We start from the raw sequence: 26,834 nt of genomic DNA on the forward strand, positions 1-26,834 counted from the left end.
TGTTGTTGGGACATTTCCCACTGCTGCTGCTGCTCGCGCTGTTCTGTGATCATGGCTGCACTGGACCACACCAGCCATGTTTGCTAATTTAAAACCCAAAGGTTAGACAAATAGTTGTTTATTATTTACCGATGTGCCATCTTCACCCGAAACCAGTTTAGACGAAGGTTTAGATGCGTCTGCACTTTCGGTATCCCGGGACTGAAAAAGGTTGGATAGCTTTAAGTGTAAATATGAGAGAAAGTTTTGATGGTGGTGGTGTGGGTGGAAGATGCTTTGTAAAAATGGTACTCTGTGTGCGTGCAGCGTAAACAATGTAACTTCATCTGGCTGCTAGCTAACGTTAGCCCGTGAACAAAAGGGAAGCACGCCTCCCATCTGTTATCAAGCGAGCGTGAGAGGGATAACGTTGGTGGCTATCAAAATACTGGATGATATTTATTTTCCTCCGCGGTGCTCTCTATCGATAATGGGCATCATGGTTCCCCACCAGCGTGGTTGCGGTACCTTCTACCTGGCTGCTAGCTAGCATCGCAGTTTAAGTAACGTACTTACTCTGGTTGATGGTGCTATTAGTTAGCTACTAGCTAGCATCGCAGCTTTAAGGAACGTACTTACTCCGGTTGATGATGCTATCAGTTAGCTACACGCTATCGTTTGTTAGCTAGGTTCTTTTGTGATGATTTAGCTATATAACCTTGGAGCAGGAGCGAGGAACATTTTTGTCACGGTAAAGTTACCAGTATGTCCAACCTTTTAATGAATGAAATATATATCATGTTTGAACTGTTAGTTGTTATCTGACTAGCATAGCTTTAAAGTAAAATGTTCATCTGAGATCGCAGCTAGCGCGGTTTAGCTAACGCGGCTTCTGCAAGGGCCTCGATGAATTAGGAAATATATACAGAGGGTTACTTTTGTACTACGAGTGTACGTAGCTATTTAAGAGTGAGTGGTGGTGTAACATTGCTTGAGGCCTTTGCGTGACTGTAAAATACGATCGCTAATCCCTCCATTGTTACTTGGCCGATGCCACCGGGTCTCGGATACAGTATGTGTGTGGTTATGCCTTTCTGTGTTTGGGCCGTACATTTATAATGGCAGATCGAGGAGGATGTGCTCATATTAGCGGAGCCTCATCAGCGGCATTGATGAGCTTCTCTCGCAATATTCTGGTTGTTCATTACGGCTCACTGCTCGGGCCTGGCATCTGCTGTTTCTGCCTGGCTGCGACATTTTGACGGTTGTTGTTGTTGGAACGAAATTGTGCTGTCACAAGCGTTGGTTGCCAAAATCATTTAGGATTACAAAAAAAATCGTACACATTACGTAGCGTCTGCCAGGCTTCATGGGAATAATTTAAAGGATACATTTGTAGTTCACATGGTGATGTTTATTGTCTACTTAGCCCCGTGAATCAACTGCTTCATCTTCTATGCATTTTACTGAATGGATGTTGGAGTGTATTTTTGTATTTAGTTTTTTCTTTTCTTTACGATTTTCAGATGGACTCAAATAATCATTTAAACTATAGTACCAACTCCTCAGCAAACTCAGGACTGAAACTCTCCTCAGGGGATTCTCTTTATTCTAACGGGTCCTCCATGAGTTTTTCTCAGCAGGGGAAGAGTGAGTATTTTAAGCCTTTTGCACTTTATGTACTTAATAGAGTCACTTTCTCTTTCACCCTCTAACCATGCGAATGTTTGTATTCTTAACAGACATGAATGGCGAAATGAATGTGAATGGCGTCACTACTGTACACGGGTCCGGTGCGCCTGGTGCCCACCCCCCAACAGCTCCTTACCCACACATGAGCAACCACCACCAGAGCAGCATGGGCTATGACTACTTGTGGGCAGGACACCCTCAGTATGGTCCAGCCATGGGGGCCTCTCCTGGGCACGGGATGCCCCAGAAGCAGCCTGCCCCTGGGATGGGGCAGCCTCAGTCACAGCACCACTTCCAGGGTCATGGACAGTACCAGCTCAACGGGGGTATTGAAAGTTCCCACCAGCCCTCTGGGGCAGGACCACCAAACATCCCTCTTCCTGGGAGTCAGTACTGGAACAGGAGTAACCCTGGCCCACAGCAGATAAGTTATAATTCCCAGAGTATGTATGGGACCTACCAGAGTCCGGCACATCCTGGAATTACACCGTCACAACACCACCAGCAACAGCCGCCCTCACATCCAACGTCACAGCAGCACCTCCAGTCCCATCGAAACCCACACCACCACCACCACCAGCAGCACCAGCAACCACAGCATTATGGCCTGATGCCCAATGGGATGCCATTCTACCAGCATCCACCACAGCACCCGTCTTCACAGCAGTCTCAGCCCCAAGGCCAAGCTCAGATGATTCCCTCGGTGGCCCAGAATTTTACTCCTCCACGTGATAGCCCGCAGCACCACAGTTTAGGAAGAGGGGACAGTGGCAGCGGGAGTTGCAGCCCCCTCCACATGGGGATGTCCTCCTCACCACTAGCGTCACCGTCTACAGTGCAGGAGAGTGAATCCCCCAAGAGCCACAGCAGGGAACTGAGCCCACATGCTAGCAATGTGGGAAAGTCTACTGTCATGCAAGGTGACCATTTTACACTTATCTTCCATATCAACATGTTATACATTTTATCTGCTTTTGTTGTAAACATGAACAAAATGAACACGCTATCCATTTAAGAAAAGCACAAATAAGGAAAAATGTAATGGGTAAAATAAACCAAAAGACCTGCCCCTAACCAAAACAAACTCAAACGTAACTTGTTTTGATAAACTCTCACCTAGAACTACTAACCTGAATAAACTAGCAAACACACTTGAAAAATCTAAAAAAAAGTAAAATGTTGACACTACTGGCATTTATCAGACTTTTATTTCCTCATTAATTAAACTGTCCTTTACTTTACATTTCCTCATTTAACGCAACAATTGAGTGCTACTTGTAGTCATATGGTCTTCTTCCTCTTTTTGCATACTTGGCCTATCTATCCAAGCTTCTGTTAATATTATAACGTCACACTCATTTTTGTGGACTTAAAGACAAAACTATTATTCTAAAGACGGGTAAGGAAATGATTGAAAATACAAGTAATGTTAGGTTTCGTCACTACTGGTGTATCTTGCACATGAATGCTGCGCTCAGCTGTGGGGGGATGGTGCCAAAAATCGACCAGCAGGTGCCACTGTTGGATACTTGACCGTGACCATCCAATGCTTTGATACATAATACACTCAACAGCCTTCCTCATATAATAACACTTAACAAGCATATGTTTTAACTATTTTATTTATTCTCTTCACTTTCAGGGAATACAAGAGAACCTGCCATGGAGGTAGACACAAGCTATAACGGCATGGAAAGGTCACCTGTTGCTCAGAGGCCCAAAGGTGCGGCTCACGTGGGACCTGATGTTCGTCAACCTTCTGAACAACAGCCAGCAGCTCGGCGTCGAGAAATAGCCTTTGATACGCCTCCTTATTCTGTGTCATCTCAGCTCTCTGAATCTACCAAGGCCTCGACGCCCCCTCGGGTCCCTGCAGCTCCTGCTGCCCCAGAGTCTCCCGCATCTTCCCCTGAACCCCCTATGGTGTCATCCCCCAAGGTGTCCTCTGCTCCATCTTCAGCTGCTCCCCCCAGACTTTCTTCACCTCCTCCTTTGAAGCAATGCCCCAGGCCCTCCTCTTCTGCTGCGACCGAGACATCCCCTGCTGGTTCCAAGCCACTGTCGGCGGGTTCTTCCCCCTCCTCCCTGCCGGCATCACCTCAAAAATGGTCTAAACAACTTCCTTCGACTGATGGCGTGTCTAAACAAGCAGTAGTTTCCTCTGCCTCTCCTCCTTCACCAGACTCTGTTGCTCATCAAACCAAGTCTTCTTGGCCTCGTTTATCTTCTGGGCCTCCCACAGCTTCACCCATCTCATCTCTTCAACACATGGTTCAAGGGTCCAAGCCATCTCTGATGCCTGGACCCCCAAAGTTAATATCTTCAGTTCCTTCAGTTGGTGCAAAATCTTCATCGGCTGGTGTTGCTCCACCTCTACTGTCAGCATCAGGATCTTCAACCTCCACACCTCCTGGCTCTCGTTTATCAGTACCCCCCATGTCTGTGTCAAAAGCTCCTTCAGTAATCAGTAGACCTCCCACATCCCTGCTTCAGACCTACACCTCTCCAGCTGCTGACTCTGGTCTTTCCACTGCTTCTGCAGCATCTTCACCACCAGGAGTGTTGAACTTATCCTCCCCAGCAGCCCACGAAAGTCTTACAGTGCGACCTCTGTCTACCCTACCTCTTCTAACCACTCAAGCCTCCAGGACTGCTCCTGTGTCCGCCCCTCCTGCCTTGGTGTCTGTGCCCTCAGCAAAGGGTCTTTCTTCTGGAGTGGTTCAAAGCCCCGACTCTGAGCAGCGTCCTCCTCATGCACTGAAGCATTCGTCTCTCAAGCCAGAGCACCACGCTCAAAGTGAGGATAGGAAATCGATGCCTTACAAAAAAAATGGAAGACCAGAGGAACTCGCCCCTCGACGTGATTTGGGCAACATAAGAGCATCACAGAAGGGGGCAGCTACTGAAACTGATGCATCTGATATCCGCTCACCCAAATATCTCACTGATCTTCCTGGGAAACCCTCGCAGACCACAGTCGCTTCTGATCAAAAGCCCATAAAGAAACAGACAGCTTCTGAAAGTCAGCACATGCAAAGCAGTTTCTGTGACACAGAGGACTCCATGCTGGAGCAGACTCCACTCAGGAAGTCTTCTCACCTGCACAGCACACTGATAAAACACTTGACCGATGAAGAAAGTTTTGATGACTCTTCGCAAACGGCTTCGAAATTTGAAGGCGATTCCACCTTTGACAGCCCCTCTCGAATTGATGTCAGCTCTGCCTTTGAAAAGACATCTGATGCGGATGAGGATAGCTCAGGTGTGGACGACTCCTTCCAGTTTGACAGCAGCTTCCACCTGAGAAAGGATACCTCTCAGTTTGACAGCTCTTTCCACGCTGAGGGGGAACCACCCACTGCGTTTGACACCACTCGAGATAGCAGCTGTTCTGCTGAAGACTCCAGAGATGAGGCGCTGGACTCCACCAGGGGAGGGGAAACGTCTGAGGCCGAAGAGACTCAGGACAGCTGCCAGATCACAGGAGGGTCCATGCTGGAGTCTTCTCTGAACAACACCTCTCAGATGGAAGAGACCTCTGTCGACTCAAGTGACGTTTCCTACTCGCACTCATTTGTGGCATCTCAGCCAGATCGCCAAGGTACATTTATAAAGTTCATGATCATGGAAATAAGAATCTCACCCTGAATAAAACCTTTTTATTTTTACATTTCTTCCATTGTCAACAAATACAAATGTATTTATTAATTCAGAAGAATCTTGTTTTAGTTTTCTATGTCATTGTGGGTAGAAGAAAAGTCTTCTTAATTATGCTAGCACATATTAAATCTTCTTGTTTTTTCATCTCAGGACCTGAAGCAGAAGGACATGATACACCAGACTCAGCTGGACGCTTTAGCATTAAGACCAGTGTTGATGAGACAATGACTCCCCCGAGTTTCAAGATGAGAGACGAGAACTTTATCGCCTTCAGTACCCCAGCAGAGAGCCCTGCTGTACACCCACTCCAACCAGTACCTGATCCAAATGTGTCCCTCGCTGGAGGACATGTGAAAACCCCAGGGAAACAACGGAAACCTCGAACTCCAAAGGCATTATGGATTAAAATCCCAGGTATTGGAGATGTTGTTTTTTAACTAAATTGTAAACTTAAACGTTTAAATATTACATTTTATTGAAAACGTTTATTTTCCTTATTATTTTAAGCGCCAGAGGGGGCCCAGCGGAAGCCTCGGGGTCGAACCCCGAAGGCAGAGAAGATGAAGACTGAAGAGGAAGGCAATAAACAGGAGGTAGCCAAGGGGAGGAAGAGGAAGAAGTCTTTCAAGGTGGATGTTCAGGAAACATCAGATGTTACTGGAGAGGCTGTCGATACCGTCACAGCCACTATTGAAGCTGTTCTAGCAAACGCTTCAGCGATTACTACGACGTTCGAGAAACCCAAGAAGGCAAAAAGGGTTAAGAAACGAGACCAAGAAGGAAATGTGGCAAAAATACGGAAAGATGCCGAAACGACTGCTGATGATGTTGAGGAAAATGATGAGGACAGCTCCACTGCAGGTCATGACTTGTTTTGTAAATGGGGATCCACATTATGTAATGGCAATTGTAAAGAGATGATATACAAAAATAAGGTAATTCTAAACCTGATTGTGTCCATTTTATTCAACAGGTGGATCTCGACAGAGAAGGGTTGCAACTGAAGAGCAAGTGCAGTTCCCAATGCAGCATGGGTAATGTTCCCTTTGTGGATTTGTCTTCATCCTGTTGATGCAACACATTTTGGTCTCAGTGTGTACAGTGTTAAAATATTCTCAAATATTGTTCTGTTGTAATCATGAACCCTTTCAACTGTAGTTGGAAGAGAGAGATTCGAGTGAAGAAAATGGAGGACCGCATGAAAGGTGAAACCTGGTACTACACACCTTGTGGAAGGAGGATGAAGCAGTTCCCCGAAATACTCAAGGTGAAGCTTCAATTCAATATAAAACGTGATGATGTATTGATAATGTGAAAACACTGACATTTCTCTCATACCTGTTTCTTCCAGTACTTGAATAAACACACAGACAGCATCGTCACTCGAGAACATTTCAGCTTCAGCCCGCGCATGCCTGTTGGAGATTTTTATGAAGAAAGAGAAACTTCTGAGGTCTGTATTTTTTTTCTCCCCTAAAAATACTCATTTTTTTAAAGCACAAAAGTCAAATCATTCACACTTCGAAAATACCTTGTATCATAAATTATAAAATGGGTAGAGGGGGACTCATCATGCTCTCTAATATGTTACAGGGTAAACAGTGGGTCGTCTTGGCGAATGAGGAAGTTCCCTCGATGATCATGGCCATCACTGGCCGCCGGGGTCGACCTCCAAACCCTGACAAGGAGACGCCTCGCAGGGTCCGGGTCATAAAGGGGGGGCTGGCCCGTCGCCCAGGTCGACCCCCCAAACCCAAGATGATCGACCTCCTCAGCAAAGTTGACGCCAAGCTTTTGAATCGACTTGAGGCCAAGGGTGAGTGAATGTAAACTGGAAGAAGCATTAGTGTACAGGGATATGTTTATATTTATTTATTTATTAATACTTCTCACATTTACCTCTGTAATTTGTTTGTACTGTAGCTGACTGTTTGTGTTTGTGTTTTCTAGAAGCTCTCACGGAGGAGGAAAAGGAGAAAATTGTAAAAATCAAAAAGAAAATGATGAAAAAGGTATTTAATTTACTATATGAAGTTGTTTGTTTAACCCTTAGATGCACGAAGGACTGGACCCTACACTCTTCCATAAGTGGGTCAAAAAGGACCCTTATTAGAATGTGTTTTTATGTCATTTTGGTTAAGAAAAATCACTTTTTGGTTCGTACTAGAAATATTTTACATTTAATTTTTCACTATTTATAATTTTAGACTTTTGTTTTACATTTTGACAAAAAAAAGGTTTTGAACATATTGATGCAAAGATCTCCGCTATTCTGAGACCCTCACAGTATTCCAGTCCCTTTTCAAAACTCATCTCTTCTCCTCTTGTCTACTCATAGCCCACCCCCCATCAATCCATGCTGGTTGATCAAGTTTGATAGTCCTATACCCCCACCCTAACCTTCCCTTATATTGTGAAGCGATTTTGAGTCCTTGAAAAGCCCTATAAAAATATAATGTATTATTATTATACTGACAGGTATCAGATCTTGCTGTGTAAAATAATCTTCCTGGTGTCACTTGTGATGTCGTCTGTGTGGTCTACAGTGAATGTATTCCTGGGACCCACATTTTTCACCCACTTATGGAAGCTCGGGGTAGTAATACAACATTTACAAAATGTAAATTAAACATTTGAATGGCATGATATCCAAAACATGTTTTTTGAGGAATAGCTGGAATATGAAATGATAAAAAAATGTAATTACAAAGATACTTCAAGAAAACCACCTCACCGGGTCAAAAAAGACCCACTTATGCATCTCAGGGTTAACTATTATGTTGTTGACATTTTACCCTAAATTTGTTGTTGCTGTTTATTTTTTTAGGCACGATTGAGGAAGAGGGAGGATACGAAGATTAAGAAGATGAAAGCGGAAAAGAAGAAAGCCAAGGTACTGACAAAGATTCAACACAAAATGATCGATCAGCATTTTCCTCTGCACCATCTCTTCCTCACCTCAACCTGTTCTCTCTTTAATTTGTGGGTTCAGCTTGAGCAAGCAGACAAGGACTTGGAGCTGAAGGCTGACTCATCAGACCCCACAGCCCCTCTGCCAGCCCCAGGGTCTGCTGCAGCGCCCAAGAAGCCCGGCCGCAGGAGGTCAGCCAAAGTGGAGGCTCCTCCACGAGTGCAGCAGACTGACGAGGAGCGGATAGCGCAGGGTAAGAGAGTGCTGGGCGCTCGGAGTAAAGCCAAGGCTCTGGCTAAAGCCCAGGCAGAGGCCGAGGCGGCGGCTCAGAAGGCGCAGGCAGTGAAGAGGGCAGCCGAGAGGAGGGTGCAGGTCCAGAGACGTCTGGAGGAGAGGAAGAGGCAGCAGATAATCGCAGACGAACTGAAGAAGCCCACAGAAGACATGTGTCTCACTGACCACAAAGTGAGTTTTGAGTTTAACTTATTCTACTTTATTAGCAATGTGATTGAAAAGATTGTACTTATGAACTTTGTCTCCATCAGCCGCTGCCAGAGCTGTCCCGTATCCCAGGTTTGGTTCTTTCTGGAAAAGCTTTTGCACACTGCCTGGCTGTGGTTGAGTTCCTACATGGCTATGGGAAGTTGATCGGTCTCAATATACCCAAGGACATCCCCAGCCTTGCTACCCTGCAGGAGGGCCTCTTAGGCCTGGGCGACAGCCACGGAGAGTTCCAGGACCTAGTCATAAAGCTGATGGAGGCTGCGCTCCATGATCCAGGCCTGCCGTCATTTTATCAGGTGAGTGATGAGTATTTTCTCCTTTTTTTATTTATTACATCACATGAAGAGTGGTGGACCTTTTTGTAATCAACAGCTTATTTTGAATCCCAACTTTTAGTCGGTAAAGATCCTCGGGGAAAAGCTGGTTGATTTGAAGCTGACCCGCCTCACAGTCTCAGAAGTGCTTCGTGTCTTTTTGGAAGCTCATGGTTATGAGACAGAAGTGTGCGACACACTGAGGACCAAAACCTTTCACTCACTGACCCCTGACACCAAGGCGGCCATCCTGGGGTTCCTGGTGGACGAGCTCAACAGCAGCAACATTGTGATAAGGTCAGAACAAACACTTATTACAAGTGCTGTAGGATTCACTGTAGATACAAATCTGTTAATGCCACATTTCTGTTGCTTCATTAATGTCTGCATTTTATATTTCAGTGACATTGACAACACATTAGAAAACATGGCAACATACAGGAAGAACAAGTGGATCATTGAGGGGAAGCTGCGGAAGTAAGTCCATGTTTTTTTACATTTTAAAACAGAAACAAATCCCAGATTACTCAGATATTTTCTGTAGTTGAAGGACATGTTGATCCTGATTGTGTTCTCCCTTGCAGACTGAAGGCAGCACTAGCTCGTCGGACAGGACGCTCGGAGGAAGAGCTGTGTTTTGAGGAGAGGAGGCGCAGTGCCAGAGTGGCCGAGGAAGAGACCCTCAGTCTGGAGGAGGGTGGCCCAGCCTCGGAGAGAAGCAACCGCCGTGCACGCAAAGAAGAGCCCAAAATCAGTGATGTAAGTCTCTGCTGTTCTGATTGCTCCGTATAAGAGTTTAGTCTTTCCTATATTAAATGTTTATCTATTCTATTACAGAGTGAGAGCCCTACCACTGCCAGCATTCCAGAGCTTGAAAGGCAGATCGATAAGCTAGCCAAGGTAAGCCTGACGCAACAGAGACGCAGTTCTTTAAACATTCGTGCCGCTTTATATTAATTATTCCTCTGCTTTTGGATCTCCACAGCGGCAAGCCTTTTTCCGTAAGAAGCTGCTGCAGTCATCTCATTCCATGCGGGCCGTACTGCTGGGCCAGGACCGTTACCAGCGTAGATACTTGGCGCTACCTCACCTCGGAGGAGTTCTGGTCGAGGGGCCAGAGGAGCTGTTGAGTGAGTCTCAGAATAAATCTAAAAGAGATCTTATGACTTGCATTTGAAAACTTGTTCTGAACTTATATTTCTATCATTTAGCTTCTGGAGATGTCCTTGTGGCCGAGGTTCCTGTCAACTTCCTCAAAAAGGAGCCCAAAGTTGAGGAGACCTCCATGCCTACATCTCCCCCTCCTACTCTTCCTTCTTCTCCTTCCTCCGCTGCCCACGCCCAGACCTCGCCTCCAGAGGAGGACGCGCTCCCTGGCACGGCGTCCCTCATGAGCATGCCAAGAGGACGAGGACGCCCACGCAAAATCAAACCAGAAGTGGAGCTTCACCTCCGCACAGCGAAGATCCGCCGGCGGCGTCGAAGCAGCGCCAAGACGGGGGGGGAAGAAGGACCGGGATCGCCAAACAGTGGCCCACATGACCTCACACAGGCGGCTTTCAAGAGCTGGCTCAACCTATCTCAGGGCGGAGTGACCAACGGCGCATGCTCTGCCTCAGGAGACGCTCCGGAGGGTCATCGACCGGAGGAGACGGTGAAGGAGATGGCGGAGAAACAGGGACAGTGGTTCAACCTGCTTCCCAAACAACCGTGCGACGAAAACTCTCTGACCGAGCCGCAGACCCCCAGCTCACCGCCTAAACCCCTCCCTCAGATCCTGAGTGCCCTGCCACAACTCACTGCTCCACTCCTGAAGGTTTGCTTTCACATTCATAACTATAAATGTATTTAATGATGCTTTAAGAATGCATAGATGGATGGATAAATAGATGGTTAGATGTACTTTATTAAATCCAACTTGGGAAATTATTTTGTGACAGCGGCAGCAGGTTATCAGGCATTGCACACGAGTAAAAAGTAATAAATAAACAGTAATTATATACATCGAAACAATAGAAAGATGTATATTATTACAGTATCTATAGATTATATAAAGTCATAAGTTAGAATACATTATAATAGACTAACAACAAATATATAAACTTCTGATACTATATACTTAGGACAAGTATGCATAGTAGTAGTGGTCCTGTTTTTAAATATTTAAATGCAATGAGGTAGAGGGATTTGTTTCTTTTTATGTGGTCTTTAAATAAATATATAAACTCTCTCGACTCCTCAGCCGGACCCTCTCATGCCTGGCCTGACCCCTGCTGACCCCGTCACCCCGGCAACACCACAGGACGCTGCCCCCACACTACCTGCTTCCGATATTCCTGCTGCAGCACCACCCCTCTCTCAGCCTGTTTCAGCTCCCATCCCTCCTGCCAAGCCCGGTCCAATGACCCCCCCCAGGCCCGGTCGCAGGCGGAGGAGAGGGAGCAGAGGCAGCAGTCCTGCCCGCAGAGGGCCGAGGGCGGCTGCAGCCAAACGCCGCGGCCGTCCCTCCAACTCCGTGTTCCAGGAGATCGAGCAGCAGTACTTCACACAACTGGTGGCCAAGCCCATACCAGCATGTAAGTAGCATCTGAATATAAAGTCTTACCGATGTTATTTTTCCTTTTTTAAAGTTTGCAAAAATAATTGTTATAATTATTTTGGTAATTTATTTACATAACTTCTTTTATTTATATTTTTGGTACGAAAGTTGCTGTAAATGCTCTTTCAGCCTCTCATAATAGAGTTTTCCTGCTTTTCTGTTTTATTTCATATTAAACTGATTATCTTGGGTTTTAGAATGACAAGACATTTAAAGACATTAGCTTGAACTTTGAGCAACTTGGTTGACATATTGCAATGTTTTCTAACATAATATACGTCAAATGATTAATTTATAATATAGTTGTATATCAGTAATTAAAATACTACCGACTGCTACTACATTTAACATTTCCTAAACAATAAAACTGTTCAGAGATGACATTTAGTGTACAAATATGTACCGGAAACAAACTAATTATAGTTATTGTGTGTCTGTCTTGTTTGTAATGTGTGTGTATATATATTTTTGTTTTTGTTTAGCTATGGTGCGTGGCTGGTGGTGGATTAAGGATCCAGAGGAACTGCAGAGCATCTTACAGGCTCTCCACCCAAGAGGCGTCAGGGAGAAGGTGCTCCACAAGCATTTGGCCAAACAAATGGAGCACTTAGCCGAGCTATGCACCAAACCAATCAACGGTGAGTGTGGGTTGCAATTAATACATGACATCATTTAGGCTTTATCCTTTTCCCCTCCCCATGTTTCCCATGTGTCCCTGGGATCTCATTAAAACTGTTGTTGTGTTCCTTTCGTCCAGACCCTATATTTGAGTCAAAGGTAGATGAGAAGGATGTTCTATTGGAGACTCTGCAGCAGCCCTGGCAAGTTCAGGAGAAAGCAATGGGCACCGACATCAATGCCCTACAGTGGGTGGAGGACCTGGAGCAGCGGGTCATTGCAGCCGACCTCCTACTGAAGGTGAGAACCACCTCTTTTTTTGTGTGTCTACTGGGATCAGCTAGTGATGCAACAGCTACAGCTGAGACACTACTGCAGGGGTGCCCAACCTTTTTTGAACCGAGAGCTACTTTTAAAGTAGCCAGTCTGCCGAGATCTACCAGTCCAAATAGAGAGGCGTAGCCATTACTGACAGCCTACTACCAGGTAAATACACACTTCTAGTTTTATAAAACTGACCTTCGTACGATGAATACTTCATAAAATACTTCATAAAATACTGCAGATGCTTTATCTTACCTCTTTCTAATCTACACACATACAAGTATTTAACTGAAGTTACACAACAGTGTTGTTGATACAGAGTTGGAGTTTATTCACACGTCACTACAGTGGGTAATGTTTTCAAGAAACATTGAACAGTGCTGCCACATATGACACAGGGAAAAAAGAAAAGACTCTGAACCCTTTCTTTGCCATTATATACAAATGGTGTTGCTACAAAAGTATAAATTAGGCTTACTAATAAGATCTGAAGCTACACAGGAATCTGCTGTCAAAGTGCAATAAAAAAGACAAAATTAATAGAATCAAACCCTTTTTTTGTGTTGCATTTTAGTCGAGTATAAAAATAAATGCCTTTTTTAAAATAGGATGCAAGCAACACTAGTTTCTTAACCTGAATTGATAATAGACTATAATCAATTTAAACAGAACAGATCTTAATGTTTGCATTCTTATACCATTTTGTGCAATAATTATAATGAATAAGTTCAAACAAACTAAAACTTACAGCTGATTAATAACGATATCTAACTTGAGTTTTTATTATATAAAAAACCTGTTGAAATGCTACTGTTATTTTTACTGTCCCCAAAAGCGCGTCGGCAGCCTCCAGGAATGCTTCTTTCACAACTTCGCCGTCTTTGAAAGACTTCATGTGTTTCGCAAGAACGTGACTGACACGTTAAAATGCTCTGGTAGCAGCCTTGCTCTTGTTGTTGGGCCTGGTGGAAATGGACTGCTGTGCATTTAGCTGTCCTTTCAGGCCCCTCCCCTTTTGGAGCGTAGGGCAGAATTAGGAGGGAATTCCGTCTCGTAGCGTTTGTGCACTGTTTTGAAATGCCGCTCCTAAATTACCCTTCTTCGATAAAGCCACGCTCGCATTGCAGATGAGACAGATGGACTTTGAATTGGAATAGATACAAAAATAATCATCCTCCCACTCGGAGTGAAAATGATATATTTGGGGCTTTTTTGCTTCTGCCATAATTGCGGTCTTGTGTGTGTGCGGACTGTCACTCCTGTTGACACGGACAACGTCAGCGTACTAGTGCCCACTGCCCACAAGTCACGCCCCGACACATGGGGTCACGCCGGCCAATCACAAAGCTTTGATGCGTTCAAGTGCATTATTCTGGCACAGGAAGATTATGTTACAGGACATTAACGATAAAACTGAATATTGTGGTTCTATTTTTAGACACATCTCGCGATCGACTGGGAATCTCCCCGCGATCGACCGGTCGATCGCGATCGACTGGTTGAGCACCCCTGCACTACTGGGACCGGCATATGCAGGGTGTCCGCGGGGTCTTAAAAAGTATTAAAAGTTGATAAATCAATTTAGCGAAAATGAAGGCTATTAAAAAGTATGAAATGGCATTTTCCAAGGTATTACATTTTGTAGCTTGTTTTCAATAAGTATATAAATTGTCCAAAGAGGTTGTATTCTACAGTCTGCCTGAATGTAATCATTGCGTAGGTGTGTAGTGTGATTCTGTGTAGTTTATTTATGGCATCCCGTTGGGTTTGACGTCATCTGAACAGGACATCGCACGCTCACTGCTTGATAGCGCGCGAAGGTCCGTTTACGCCGGTTGTTAAACAACATCGTTATGGGGAAATGCAAGTTGGCGTCCAAATGGTTGGAAGATAAGGAGGAAGGACAATCAATACTGTATATAGTAAAGTGTGTCGCTAATGTAACCGGTTAAAACTGGAAGTGTCAATGAGGCCTTAACATGTACGGAAAGGGTCTTAAAAAAGGTCTTAAAAGGTATTGAATTTGACTTCAGGATTCCTGCATATACCCTGATGTAGCACACTTTTTAATTAATGGAAACTAGCAGGGAATGGTTGCAAAAGTTTATGGCACCTCTGAAAAATACAAAAAAGAGGCAGAGGCGTTTGCATAATGTTTTGTATATAAATATCCTGACATTTATAGGTACCAACTGCTCTTGTCAGCACTTGCCTTGCAAGCTTCTTGGCTGATTTTAAACACTAGATGGTGTGTTGAGCCATTTTCCACCCATGAAGTGACAATTTGTATAAACTGACATATGTGCTAAGGATAGACGGTCTCATTCACAACAGTACAACTACATCCGAGTGGCAGTAAAAGCTCATATCTGCTTTTGTTGTTCTTCCAGGCTCTACCTGAAGGTGCAGTGACCGAAGCTGAACCCAACACAGAGACAAAATTCTCAGAATTTGAGGTAAATATTAAAATACTTGATAAAATAAATCCTACAAACTCTCTACATTAAACAGAAATTATGTTTATTTAACTTTGACTAATACTCTAACTCTCGCTGTTTTCTTTTTAAGCCGTACACAATCCCTGAGCCAGACTCCACACGTGATGATCTCCAGTACTTTGAACACGAAGCCGACCCACGTGATGACTGGATTATTCGAACTAAGAAGGAGTGGTCCGGCCTTCCTCGTTTCGGCACACATCCCTTGGACTTGGCCGTGCTGCGGTTGGCCAACCTGGAGCGAAACATTGAGCGGCGCTACCTGAAGGAGCCGCTGTGGAACATCGCCGAGGTGATGCGCCTCGCTCCTCTCACCCCGACCCCGGGAGAAGAGCATCCCATGGACGTCTTCAGGTGAGAAGAACAGGCTTATATTTACGGTTCAGGGGAGAAGTTTGGTTGGTTTTATGTTTTTAACACATGTTCTGATTTTTAATCAATGTAAATACTGCTGTATTTTGTAATGTTGTCATAGTTTTCTTAAAGTAGTTTTCTATTTTTATTTTACTTTTTAGTTTTACTTTTATGTATGCACCACAACACCAAGTCCAATTCCTCGTACGTGTCAACCTACCTGGTAATAAACCTGTTTCTGATTTTCTTCTGCTTCAGTTTGGAAAGTGAGATCACGTCTCGACTACGAACATGGCGACAGGCTCTGGATCGCTGCCGCAGCGCCCCCCAGGTCTGTCTGTGTATACTTCAGCTGGAGAAGGCCATTGCCTGGGAGAGATCTGTGACTAAAGTGGTAAGAAACATTTCCTCCCAAGATATTTAGTACTTGGACTTTCGGTGACTTGCTTTTTTAAGGAGCACACGGCACAAAATGACACAAGAAATAACCAAACTGACATTTGTTGTCATCCTAATAAGCAAATGCTTGTTATCCAGAATTGCCAGGTCTGCAGGAAGGGAGACAACGATGATTGCCTGTTGCTGTGTGACGGCTGTGATCGAGGCTGCCACATGTACTGCCTGAAGCCCAAAATCACCCAGGTGCCCGAGGGAGACTGGTTTTGTCCTCACTGCGTTGCCCAGGTCAGAACCATCCTGTGATACCTATACGAAAATAATAAAATAACTTGCAGCACAAATTAGGCTTTATGAAAAATCTAAAAGCATTTTGTATCAATTGTGTCCTTCCAGGTAATTTGTTTTGTGCTGCATCGGGTTAGGGTAACTAACCAGAAATTAGTTTATTATATAAGGTTTTGACTTATGAGACATTTCCCTTGGTATCTTAGTGTTTGTCTGGTGCTACAGAGTCATGAAACTGAAATATAAGATAAAAATATATGAAAACAGGCCGGAACATTGTGAGATATATCAGTTTTTAAAACTAAAAGTGCTGCTCAATTCGTTGCCGGCTCAATCTGATCCATTATCCGCTCACACTCTCAGGAGGAGAGTGAGTCACCGCGCTCGTCCAAAAAGAGATTGAGGCTGAAGAAGAGGAGATATGAAGACGAAAGCTCTGAAGATGAGAGAACAACACGGCGTTCCAGGGACGGCATGGCGACACGATTCAAGGAGACCGTGACCCCCCCCTCCTCGTCTTCCCGCCCGTCCGGGGAAGGAAGTGCCGCTAAACGTCGCCGCATGACGACCCGAAACCAGCCCGACCTCACCTTCTGCGAGTGAGTGCTGTGGATGATCTTTATTCATCTTACACATCCGGGTTTCAAAGTCATTTTTAAGTCTGCAGGATGACATCCGTTCTGACAGTTATATTGTGATGGATTTGTGTTAATTATTTTTATTTCCTACCAGGATCATTCTAATGGAGATGGAGGCTCACGCTGATGCCTGGCCGTTCCTTGAACCCGTCAACCCTCGTCTGGTGCCAGGATACCGCCGCATCGTCAAGACCCCCATGGACTTCTTCACCATGAGAGAGAAACTGCTACAGGGAATGTAAGTTTCACCACTACGTTGTTTATAGAGAGGCGAAGTCCCGCCCATCTACTTCCGACCCATGGGACCTTATTTCGGAAAAAGTATCTATTGAAGTCAATGGGGAGAGAAAACGTATTTTTCGATCCCGTTTGAATTGTGCCACGAATTACACATATGATGTTTGTCAATCTTAAAAAATGATTTCCAAGACAAAAAAGTCAGTTTGTCGTAAAACTGTTGAAATATAGCCGCGTTCACACCGCGTACTTTGCAGTACTTAGTGCCGACACTTAGTGTCCTAGCACTTATTACCCCAGGGCACTAAGTACCAATCGCGTTCACACCGGAGTACTTTTCCCTTAGGGAAGATTACGCAAATGAGCCGCTGACGTCACTTCGTCTTCTTCTGCTTTGGGTTTACTGGCAGGCTGCAAACAACTTCGCGGCGTATACTGCCGCCCGAATTCCCGGCCGGAAGTCCCCGGAGTTGGGGACTGGCTTCAGAGTATATCGCCAGAACGCCGACACCTCCTCATCACTCCACCGCTCCATGTTTTTTTGTGTGTTGCCATAAGTTATTCTCTCTCTGTTGGTGTGCGGGGCTAATGCTAATGCAAATAATGCTAATGCCACAAATACAATGGCGGCTTCACAAAACTTTTCAGAGTTTTACGGGCGTGGTTTGCAATTCGCCCAGCCAATCAGAACTGGGGAACTTTTTCCCCCCAGGATAGTACCACCTCTCGGCAGGCACTAAAAATGGGGGTAAAAGTTCCTGGCACTAAGTACTCTTTTTGGTGTGAACGCAACATAAGGGGTACTAACGGAACTAAAGGGGAAAAGTACTCCGGTGTGAACGCGGCTTATGATTAAATACGCAACTAGAAAGACTACAAATCCCAGAATTCCGGTCCTGTATGCTGGCTCTTACGGAACCGACTAACTCCCCTTGTGTGTATGTACAGCTCTCAACATGCCCAGACTTGTAGTGATGTTAACCTCTTTTAATACTTGTGCTAACGTGACAGCCGTCTTGGTGTGTGGTGCGAGACAGGAGATGTAGTTCATTGAGCGGTTTCACACAAAGAAAAGTGTTACTTTTTAATAACACAATGCTAACGCTGAGCCTCTGAATTAGCAACGAGCGAAAAATGCTAACAGATGACTGCACCGAAATTCACTCCCAAAACCTTATTATTTATCTTTGCTGCACATCTCAACCCATCGTTTCACATCGTGAGGGGACACAGAATCGATGGGTACCCTCATTATCACTCAATTATACGAATTCTCGGAGATAATAACAAGAACACACATCAAAACATATGGAGATAGTTAGCTAAATACGGAAAAATGGCTCACCTGTGTGGTAGTCTGGTCAAAAGTGGTCTTCAATGGCATTAAAACGATGCTGAAGTTAATCCAATGTGTCTGTGTCACTTTGAATGATTTCTGATCATCCATGAGCAATAAATCTGCTTTTCGGTTTTGAGATGTCAGACCTAGAGACAGCTTCACTCTGGAGCAAAACTGCGTCCGCGAAGCCCCCACCTTTTCGTTTTACCGTGTGTGTGGGGAGATTCCCCTTCGATTATATTGGCTCTAACGGTCAGAAAGAGATGTCACATGTCAAAATCGAAGAAGGGGGGCCAGAGATAAGGAAAATCCACCCAAATGGCCCCAGAAGAGGTTTTTTTTGCTAAATCTATCTAAAAAGGTCACATATCACTTGTTTTGCATCAATCTTGATACAGGGTACTTATTATATGTTGTACTTTGAATTCCTAAAGCTTTTAGTCTACCAACCCATCATCCAAGGTTAGTTTTCACTATAAGTACAACATATTTTTTGGACGGACACTATAATTTACAGTTTTTTTTTACCATGTTCAATCTGAATTTTCTTTAAAATAAAAAACATCTATATTGATTCTGACTTTTCTACATCCAACTCACAGGTTTATCATTACTTTGAGAAAAAAGATTATTAATTTAACCCTTTTAGAAGGGAAGATATGGTCATTTGTTCTGGGAATGTCCTTTTCGAGCCTGATACCTGAAAAACAGGCTCAGGGCTTAACAGGTTAATCATCACCAAATTGAACACCCTTTCGAACTGTAAATATTGTATCAGACTACTGGTATACATGAAAAACTGCAGTAAATAAACAAAGAATAGACACTGAACATGTATTGCGTGTGCCAGGTGTGATCCATGTGGGGGGATGGGCACATAAGAGCGGGAAATGTGTCATTGTTCTGTGTGCCAGGTGTGATTCACTAAAATTCAACGAGGTCCAGTTAGAGAAAATGTCCCCATGCAAAGGTCCGGAACATCAACATGTCTAAGTTGCTTTATGAATTAGTGTGATATATATTGAAGTGACCTGTAGCTTTATCAACGTCTGCATGCAATCAACAACTGACTGCCAATTAAATAAAGAAAGTACAATTCAAAAACAACAATTTATTGTCTATTAACATTGAACTATACAGATATATACAGTAAAATACTGTGGCTATGTGTAATGTTCCTCTCGGGCTGCATTTAAAAAATAAAATAGAGAACATAAATAAAATAGCTTTTGAAAATATGTGCATCTTAAAAGTAGGGCTGCAACAAACGATTAATCTATCGATTAATGAAACGATTAATCGATTATTCGGATCTGTGACGGGGTTCTATTTGTCCGTTGAAAACATAGGCTTAGTCGGATGATTTAAGCTCCAAAACTTTATTTATAACGGCAACAAAAGAATATATACTGTTTGATAAAAGTGAAACAGTATAACTTAAATAAACAAAATCAAAGTTACCAAATTTGGTTGTCTATTACTCATGGAGTAAACACATTCTAGCTGTTGCCTTCACTGCAACAATCTCCCGAATGCATCTTCCATTGCCAACACCGTCCCTTTTGTACCCATAGCCCCTCCCCACAGGCTTACCGTCAACCGGTTACACAATTATCTCCAAACCACATTGTCAACATAAATGTAATTTCCTCAAACATGAGGAAACTATCTGAACCAAACATACACAGGTTAACTACCTCTTAACAGTCATTCTCCATAATTAATAAACACAAAATAAATAATAAATTACATCCTATTTAAATCACGGAAGTGATGCGCCTCCGTCTTTTCCACCTTCCCTTTGCTGGGGAGACGGCGGTGAAACTCCGCCCGCCGCTCCGCCTGCCGCTCCCCACGTAAGTATGGTGTAATATAGTTAAATGTATGTTGAAATAATTGTAGACTCACAAGCGTGCACTTGTGGTCACGCTACAGAAAGGAAGGGGGAAAAGGTGGACGTTTTAGTGATGATTTAACCTGATTTATTGACGAACGGAAGAGAGCAGGAAATGTTTGGTGTGTGTGTCGCCGCTACGGCTGTCAGTGGCGGAGTCAGTCACTCTGTGATCCGCTCCGTCACAGGATCGTTAAGGTTTTAACTGTACTACTACTTATATCGATACTGCTTATCGATCCGGTCCTTTTAACGATAGTATTAACGGTTCTTTTGACAAGAAATAAGGTAAACTAACTAAACAAATTGTGAACAAAACTAACATCGCTTTTTATTTTAATTAAATGCATAATATTTCACATCAAAAGAAACAATGTTTTAACAAATCATATTAAATAATGTGATGACAGAACTGTAAACGGAATAGCTGAAACTTTAACAAAATAAATAACTCAGTTACCTCTAATCAGTAACCCATGTTTTTATAACTGAGTTGCTGCTAGCATACATAACACCTGACGTGGACACGTTACTCGTGGATGGGGCTGCAGAGCTGCTAGAGAGACAGTCGAACCCGGTGCATTTCTCCGTCTGGATCTGGAGCACTTTTCCTAAATGTTTAGACAAATTGCTCGTGTTACCGCCCTTACATGCTAAACTCTTATTGCACTTTTGGTAACGAGCATTGTCCACATTGAGACGGCTAAAGTTTAACCACCCCTCGGAGCGCGTTCTCTCCGCCATCTCCTCCGTGTGTGTGTGTGTTACATGCATGTAGCAGCTGCGTGTGTAAACTGCCCCGCCCCCTCGCAAGCAGGCGGGGGAGAGATCTCTCGTCTGAATTGGGAAGATCAAAAATACATTATAGACGCATTTTGTAGTCATATTGCATATTAGAAACGGAGTTGGCGACACTAAGACTGCAATATAATGTTTATGTAGCAATAATACATATGACATATGTTTTAAATGTCTCCTGTACCGATAAAAAAGAGCGATAACGTTGGAGCTTAACGGGGTGTAGAACACATGTAATGACGTCACCAACGAATAGACGACTGAATTAGTTGCCAACTAATTTGGTAATCGATTAAGTCGATTAGTTGTTGCACCCCTACTTAAAAGTGCTTAATTTTAGATAAATAAAATAAAGTGTAGCAGCAGCTTGAGTTTCCCTTTTTCTTTGTTAACCGTTTCACATCATGACTTAACAGTTTCAGACGATTATAGAACAATATCAGTCTTTACACATCATAACAATTGAACCGTTTTAAAGTTTCTCTTTCTTTCCCTCTTATATTGCAGTCCCTCACTCACTTTTCTTAAATTCAGTGTGAGAATTGAGCTGGAGCTTGTCCTGCCAGGAGTTTGTAAATCTGGGCTGAAATGGTGTCAGGGCCATTCTCATACACATGCAGGTGCTCATTGGTTACAGTGATGCAAACACAGGTATGGTGAAAAAAGAGAGAATTATTCGAAGCAGAAAAAAACTGCGTAATATACCATCTGAAAAAGGCCTGTGCTATAATGCTTCAATTAACTGCTATTCTTTATAATATACTCAGATCAATAGGAGACAGAGATGTTAAGTTATAAATCAAGGGTTTTTATTATTATTTACAGCAGGGGTGGGAAACCTTTTTCCTTTCAATTTTTACAACATCCTCCGAGGGCCGTACCAATTATTGAACTCAACCTCTGCTTAAAAATACTAAAATCACAGCCCATTCATTTGGCCTTTCTTTCATACTGTGCAAAGAAAAATCAACCTCTTAATCCAGATATCTCACCATGACTCACGCATGCATGCATGCGCACGGTGTGGCATGACCACCAACACAGAAAGATATGGACACAAGATGTGTGCAAATGTATTTAGTATCCTATCCATGAACATGATTTAAGTGGGGGGGGGGACCTAACCTCCTCTAGGGGGGTCCGGGGGCATGCTCCCCCGGCAATATTAAATATTGACGTTAAAAGCATCAATCTGGTGCACTTTGAGAACAACATGAAGAGATCTATGGATACATCTCTCAACACCCATATGAAACAGAACTGTAAGCAGATTTTTCTTTTTGGATATTTTACAAATCACTCCTTTTAAACTCTATTCCTGTTATTTTTAACAACTTTTTTTGTTACTGTCATATAGTATTTTATACCTGGTTTTTCATTTAGTCTCATTAATAACTATAATCATCATTTCAAGGTGTGCCTTAACCTCACTGAGCTGAGGTTTTTTGAGCCTCTCAGGGGAGAGGTCTGTTCCACCTGGTTGTAGAAAAGCTCTTTAAATTCGTTAGCATAGCTAGCTAACCAGATGCTAATAACAACAGATCGCCACTGTGCTTACAACTAAAGACACAGCCACGTAAACACTGTGGCATGTGTACGGCTCCTTATGGGTAGCCTACTGCAATATTTGAAGAGCTGGAGCGGCGTTCCGGTGCTCTCTGTCAGCACTCCTTTCAGACGAGACATACCACGTGAAGACACGTTACGCTCGTGTTGTGTTCAAGGAACCTGTCCTTGGCCTAGAAAACAGGTACTCGCTTGTTTAATTATTTTTGCGGTCTAGATTTCTTCTTCTTTTTTGAATTGAGAAGTTGACTCCCCACCCCCAAAACGAAAACTCTTCGGTTCTCCACGAATTACACAAGTCACCCAAATCAACGTTAAAAAAGCGGGAGGCGCCGAAAAATCCCCTATTAATGTATTGATTATTGGTCCGTATAGGTCGGCGTCTGGACCGCGGTCCGCCTGTTGCCGACCCCTGACATAGGGGGATTGGGCACATAAGGGGGGGGGGGGGGGGGGGGAACACATCTAGAGTATGTGTGTGTGTGGGGGTGTTTGTGTGTGTTTTATCTGATCCGGATGGTTACTAATGCCATTTCTTTATAGCGGAACACCATGGTGTTACAAAGTTGACTAAATCATCCAAAACTCAATGAAAGTGGTGATTAGCAATTGTATATGTTCAAATGTCTACTGTGAAGGATATCATAAAGCCTTAATGCAATCGAATGTAAAACTAAAAAGTTATGATTGATGAAAGTAGTAAATCAGTAGTAAATCAGATTTGACCCGAAGACAACAGGAGGGTTAAGGGAAATCAACTTATATTACCCAATAATAATATGCTGTATATATTGAATTGCTCTTTTTACTGCACTGTTAGTGTACAGTTGTATTATTATGTTGCTGTGTTTATTGTATTTGTGTAGCGATGGCACAACAATTTCCTTCGGGATAAATAAAGTCCTATCTTATCTTTAAATGTTCCTTTTTTAATAGTGTATTTTCTTTCCTCTGCCCTTTATAAGCCGTTTGCTTATGTTTTTTTAATGTATCACTTTGTCCATAAGGTTCATGCGATTTCATGACTATTGATACGCTGATTTAAATCTTTAAAACCGAGTTCCTCCACAAAGAATAATGCAAAAGAAACACTTTGAATCTTGTTTTTACCAGTGATGCAATAATCATTTTATTGGAAAAAAGTCAGTCGGCAAGAATAAAAACAAACGTGTGAACTAAAAGATGTCAGCTCTACTGAAACATGCTCATCCTTCCTCCCCCCTCTGTCTGTGCCTCAGGTACTGCAACTGTGAGGAGTTTGCGGCGGACGCTCATCTTGTCTTCAACAACTGTGAGTTGTTCAACGAGGACTCGTCGGAGGTGGGGACGGCTGGACATGCCACGAGGCTATTCTTTGAGAGCCGCTGGGCGGAGTTCTACTCAAATAAGGACAAATAGAAACCTATTCCCCCCCCGATGGTGGGCTGTGAAACTGTTGGTGCTGTCACCGTTCCAGGCACACTCTCTCCATTAAGACTGTCTGGAGGTTCTTCCAGCTATGTGTACTCATGTATAGGTATATATGTATAGATTTTGGCTATTTGTCTGTTATCGGTTTCTCTACCAGCCTAACATTTCCCAGGCCCACAGCTGAACTCTCTTAAACTTGTATCCATTCCCCCCCGCACTGAGTGAGAATATGTCTCTCGCTTGTCTTCATCGTCACTTCAGCACATCATAAGCTGTCACGTCTTTTCACAAGCCCCATGTCGTAGCGAGGCCTTCGCTCAGGCCCAGCTTGTGCAGTGGTGACGGTCTCAGGCCCCAGGTGTTTTGGCCCTCAGGCTCTTCTCAGGGTCAGGGACTGCCCACACTATTGCAGCCGACCTGCTAAGCACCGCTCGACGACAAAATGGATCAAAACTCTTCACTGAGCTCGGGCCATTTATTACCTGTTCAATGGAAATATAATGTAACGTGATTTTATGCCTAGAAGTTTTTGCTCAATATATTTTTATTATATATTCTATATATAAATATATATACAGATTACAATAGCTGGGATTATTTAATAGCAATAGCGTGTAGTGAATGTGTACAGATTACCTTATAGAGATGTCTAGGTGATTTCTGAAAAAGGCCAGTTAAACTAAAAGGAATCTGTTAATGGACTGTCACAAGTAGACGTTGTATAACCTCCACTTAAAGTCTTGCACGCCCCACATTCACACGTTTCACAACACACACTATATCATGCATACAATTTCACTCACATACCGACTTTCTGCTGCTGTGTGAAAGACACTGGTTTCTAAAACGGGGATTTTGATTAGTGTTGGTTAGTCATTCTATGCTTATATTTCACTGTCCCTCTTGTTAAAAGTAATTTATCACAAGATGTGTTTGAAAGACTACATCTAAATGATGCAATTTTGTTCTTTTAGAGTATAAAACTGAACCAAGACAGGTTGGTGTTTGCAGCTTCAAACCCATATTTGAGCAGCTGATCCATGTTCAACATTTTCTTCTGTTTGTCTGTATTTAATCTGATCGGTTTGATCTGTGCGAGGATAAAATCCTCTAGATCTTAAAATGCAAATGACTGGGCACATTCCTTCTTGTTTAAAAAACATCTTGCATTCATTTTTACAATTACAATGCATGGATGGTGTGCTATGAAGGCGACAGGGTGACTCCACAGTCTGGGTTTTATTTAAATTTGTTTCATACACTGAGTTTAAATCCATTGATAGGAAAATTGTACTTTTAACGTTCCTTATTACACTTAAAGGGACAGACGTTTTTTCAACAAAAAAAGAAAAAAAAAGACTCAAACCAAACGTGGTGTCAAGTGAATTTTTAATAATGTACAGTTTTGGTGACTTTAAATTTGTTCCTTTATATTTTTAGGACCAATTCATCATTTTTAAGAGGAGGTATTACAAGACTCTGTTGTATTTAGGTGATGTAACACGTGTGCATCTGTAGAATGTACTGTGAGTTGAATAAAAACCACATCTAGTAGAGTATTTTTTTCTCTCATCTGAATCTTTTTCTCTGCATTCTCCATGTGTCTCTTTAATTTTACATTTCTTCCGTCAGTAAAACATGCAGGTTAGGAAGTATTGCAACTCTAAATTGCTCATTAGTGCATTCAGGCAATAATGAGCAATTTACAGTTGGTCTTTGGTTACCAAAACAGAAAATATGACTGCCATTTTGATTCACTTTATATACGTTGGTTCAATAATAAAGATGTGACGTAACAAATGAAGCTTTTTTACTCTATATTAAAGTAAAAAAGTTCTTCAATGTTTGTTTTCTCTATTTTATCTATATTTAGTAGAATTTGAGTCTTGATTCTCATTACATCTTGAGGGTTTCTATTTAAATGTAGTAATTTGTGGGTGCTGGTTTACTGTCCTTATTTGACTTGCATCTTAATATGATTTTTTCTTAATATGAATTTTTTACTGAAGTATTTTCCATATGACTTTCTTTTGACATGTTATACTTAGACATTTTAAACATACTATTACTTTTTTCAACTTACTAAAAAAAGTAGGTTGACCTTTTTTCAACATTTTTTATTTTTACAAAATACTATACTTTGACATATTCTCTACTATAGTCTGACTTTTTGACTTGCTGTTATATTCCTTTTAAATGATTTCATATGACTTTTTTTTTTTATTTTTATTTTTTTATAAATATACCATTACTTTTCTTTTTGACATACTAAGAATTTTTTCAACATTCTATACTAAGTCTTTTTACGACATACTACCTGGGATGCTTACTATTCAACAGACAATACGAACTGGCAATAACAAGGGAACAGCACAGACTATACCCAGGGACCGAGGGATGATTAGGGACGGGAGAAACCAGCCAGGGCAAAGCAGGTAATCATCAGGGAGGGAAACACACCAGGTGGAAGAGAGGCAATACAAGGTCAGGCTGTGACAAGCATGCCTAAAAAGAGATTTACATTAGTCTGTTAAGAAAAGTAATATTATAGTATGTTGAATGTACGTCATGGAAAAGTATGTCGTAAAAAGTTCTAGTATAATATGTTGAAAAAAGTCAAATTTTTACAGCAGGTACAAAATTCATACTATAGTTCAAATAAAGGAATAGTATAGTATGTCTGAAACAAAGGCATGGTATCGTACATGACTAAAAAGTCATAGCATAGCATGTTGAAAAAAAGTTATAACATCAAACAAGATTGTATTACAATATGTCAAAAAAGGTATAGTACAGCATGTTGAAACAAGTCACA

The 26,834-nt window shown here is 42.7% G+C and overlaps 1 protein-coding gene across 3 annotated transcripts; it reads left to right on the plus strand.

The window, feature by feature from the left end:
* On the plus strand, positions 1–25,578 carry baz2a (bromodomain adjacent to zinc finger domain, 2A). Of its 3 annotated transcripts, none has more exons than XM_034087953.2 (30): positions 1–101; positions 1,506–1,629; positions 1,722–2,591; positions 3,314–5,272; positions 5,482–5,745; positions 5,839–6,192; positions 6,305–6,365; positions 6,490–6,598; positions 6,683–6,784; positions 6,925–7,147; positions 7,282–7,343; positions 8,159–8,224; positions 8,324–8,707; positions 8,788–9,042; positions 9,143–9,357; positions 9,463–9,537; positions 9,645–9,819; positions 9,898–9,960; positions 10,046–10,190; positions 10,272–10,876; positions 11,303–11,636; positions 12,142–12,297; positions 12,417–12,577; positions 14,992–15,057; positions 15,170–15,453; positions 15,712–15,847; positions 15,991–16,137; positions 16,501–16,736; positions 16,870–17,013; positions 23,848–25,578. In XM_034087953.2, the coding sequence occupies exons 2-30, from the start codon at positions 1,506–1,508 to the stop codon at positions 24,005–24,007; spliced, it is 7,935 nt and encodes a 2,644-aa protein (XP_033943844.1). In that variant the 5' UTR covers positions 1–101; the 3' UTR covers positions 24,008–25,578. The 3 variants fall into 3 exon arrangements, with proteins under 3 accessions (XP_033943844.1, XP_033943843.1, XP_033943845.1); XM_034087952.2 differs by having other exon boundaries at positions 11–210; XM_034087954.2 differs by lacking the exon at positions 1–101 and adding an exon at positions 438–730.
* Positions 25,579–26,834: the final 1,256 nt, after the last annotated feature.

Source organism: Pseudochaenichthys georgianus, chromosome 7 (assembly GCF_902827115.2).
Source record: "Pseudochaenichthys georgianus chromosome 7, fPseGeo1.2, whole genome shotgun sequence".
NCBI classification, from domain to species: domain Eukaryota; kingdom Metazoa; phylum Chordata; class Actinopteri; order Perciformes; family Channichthyidae; genus Pseudochaenichthys; species Pseudochaenichthys georgianus.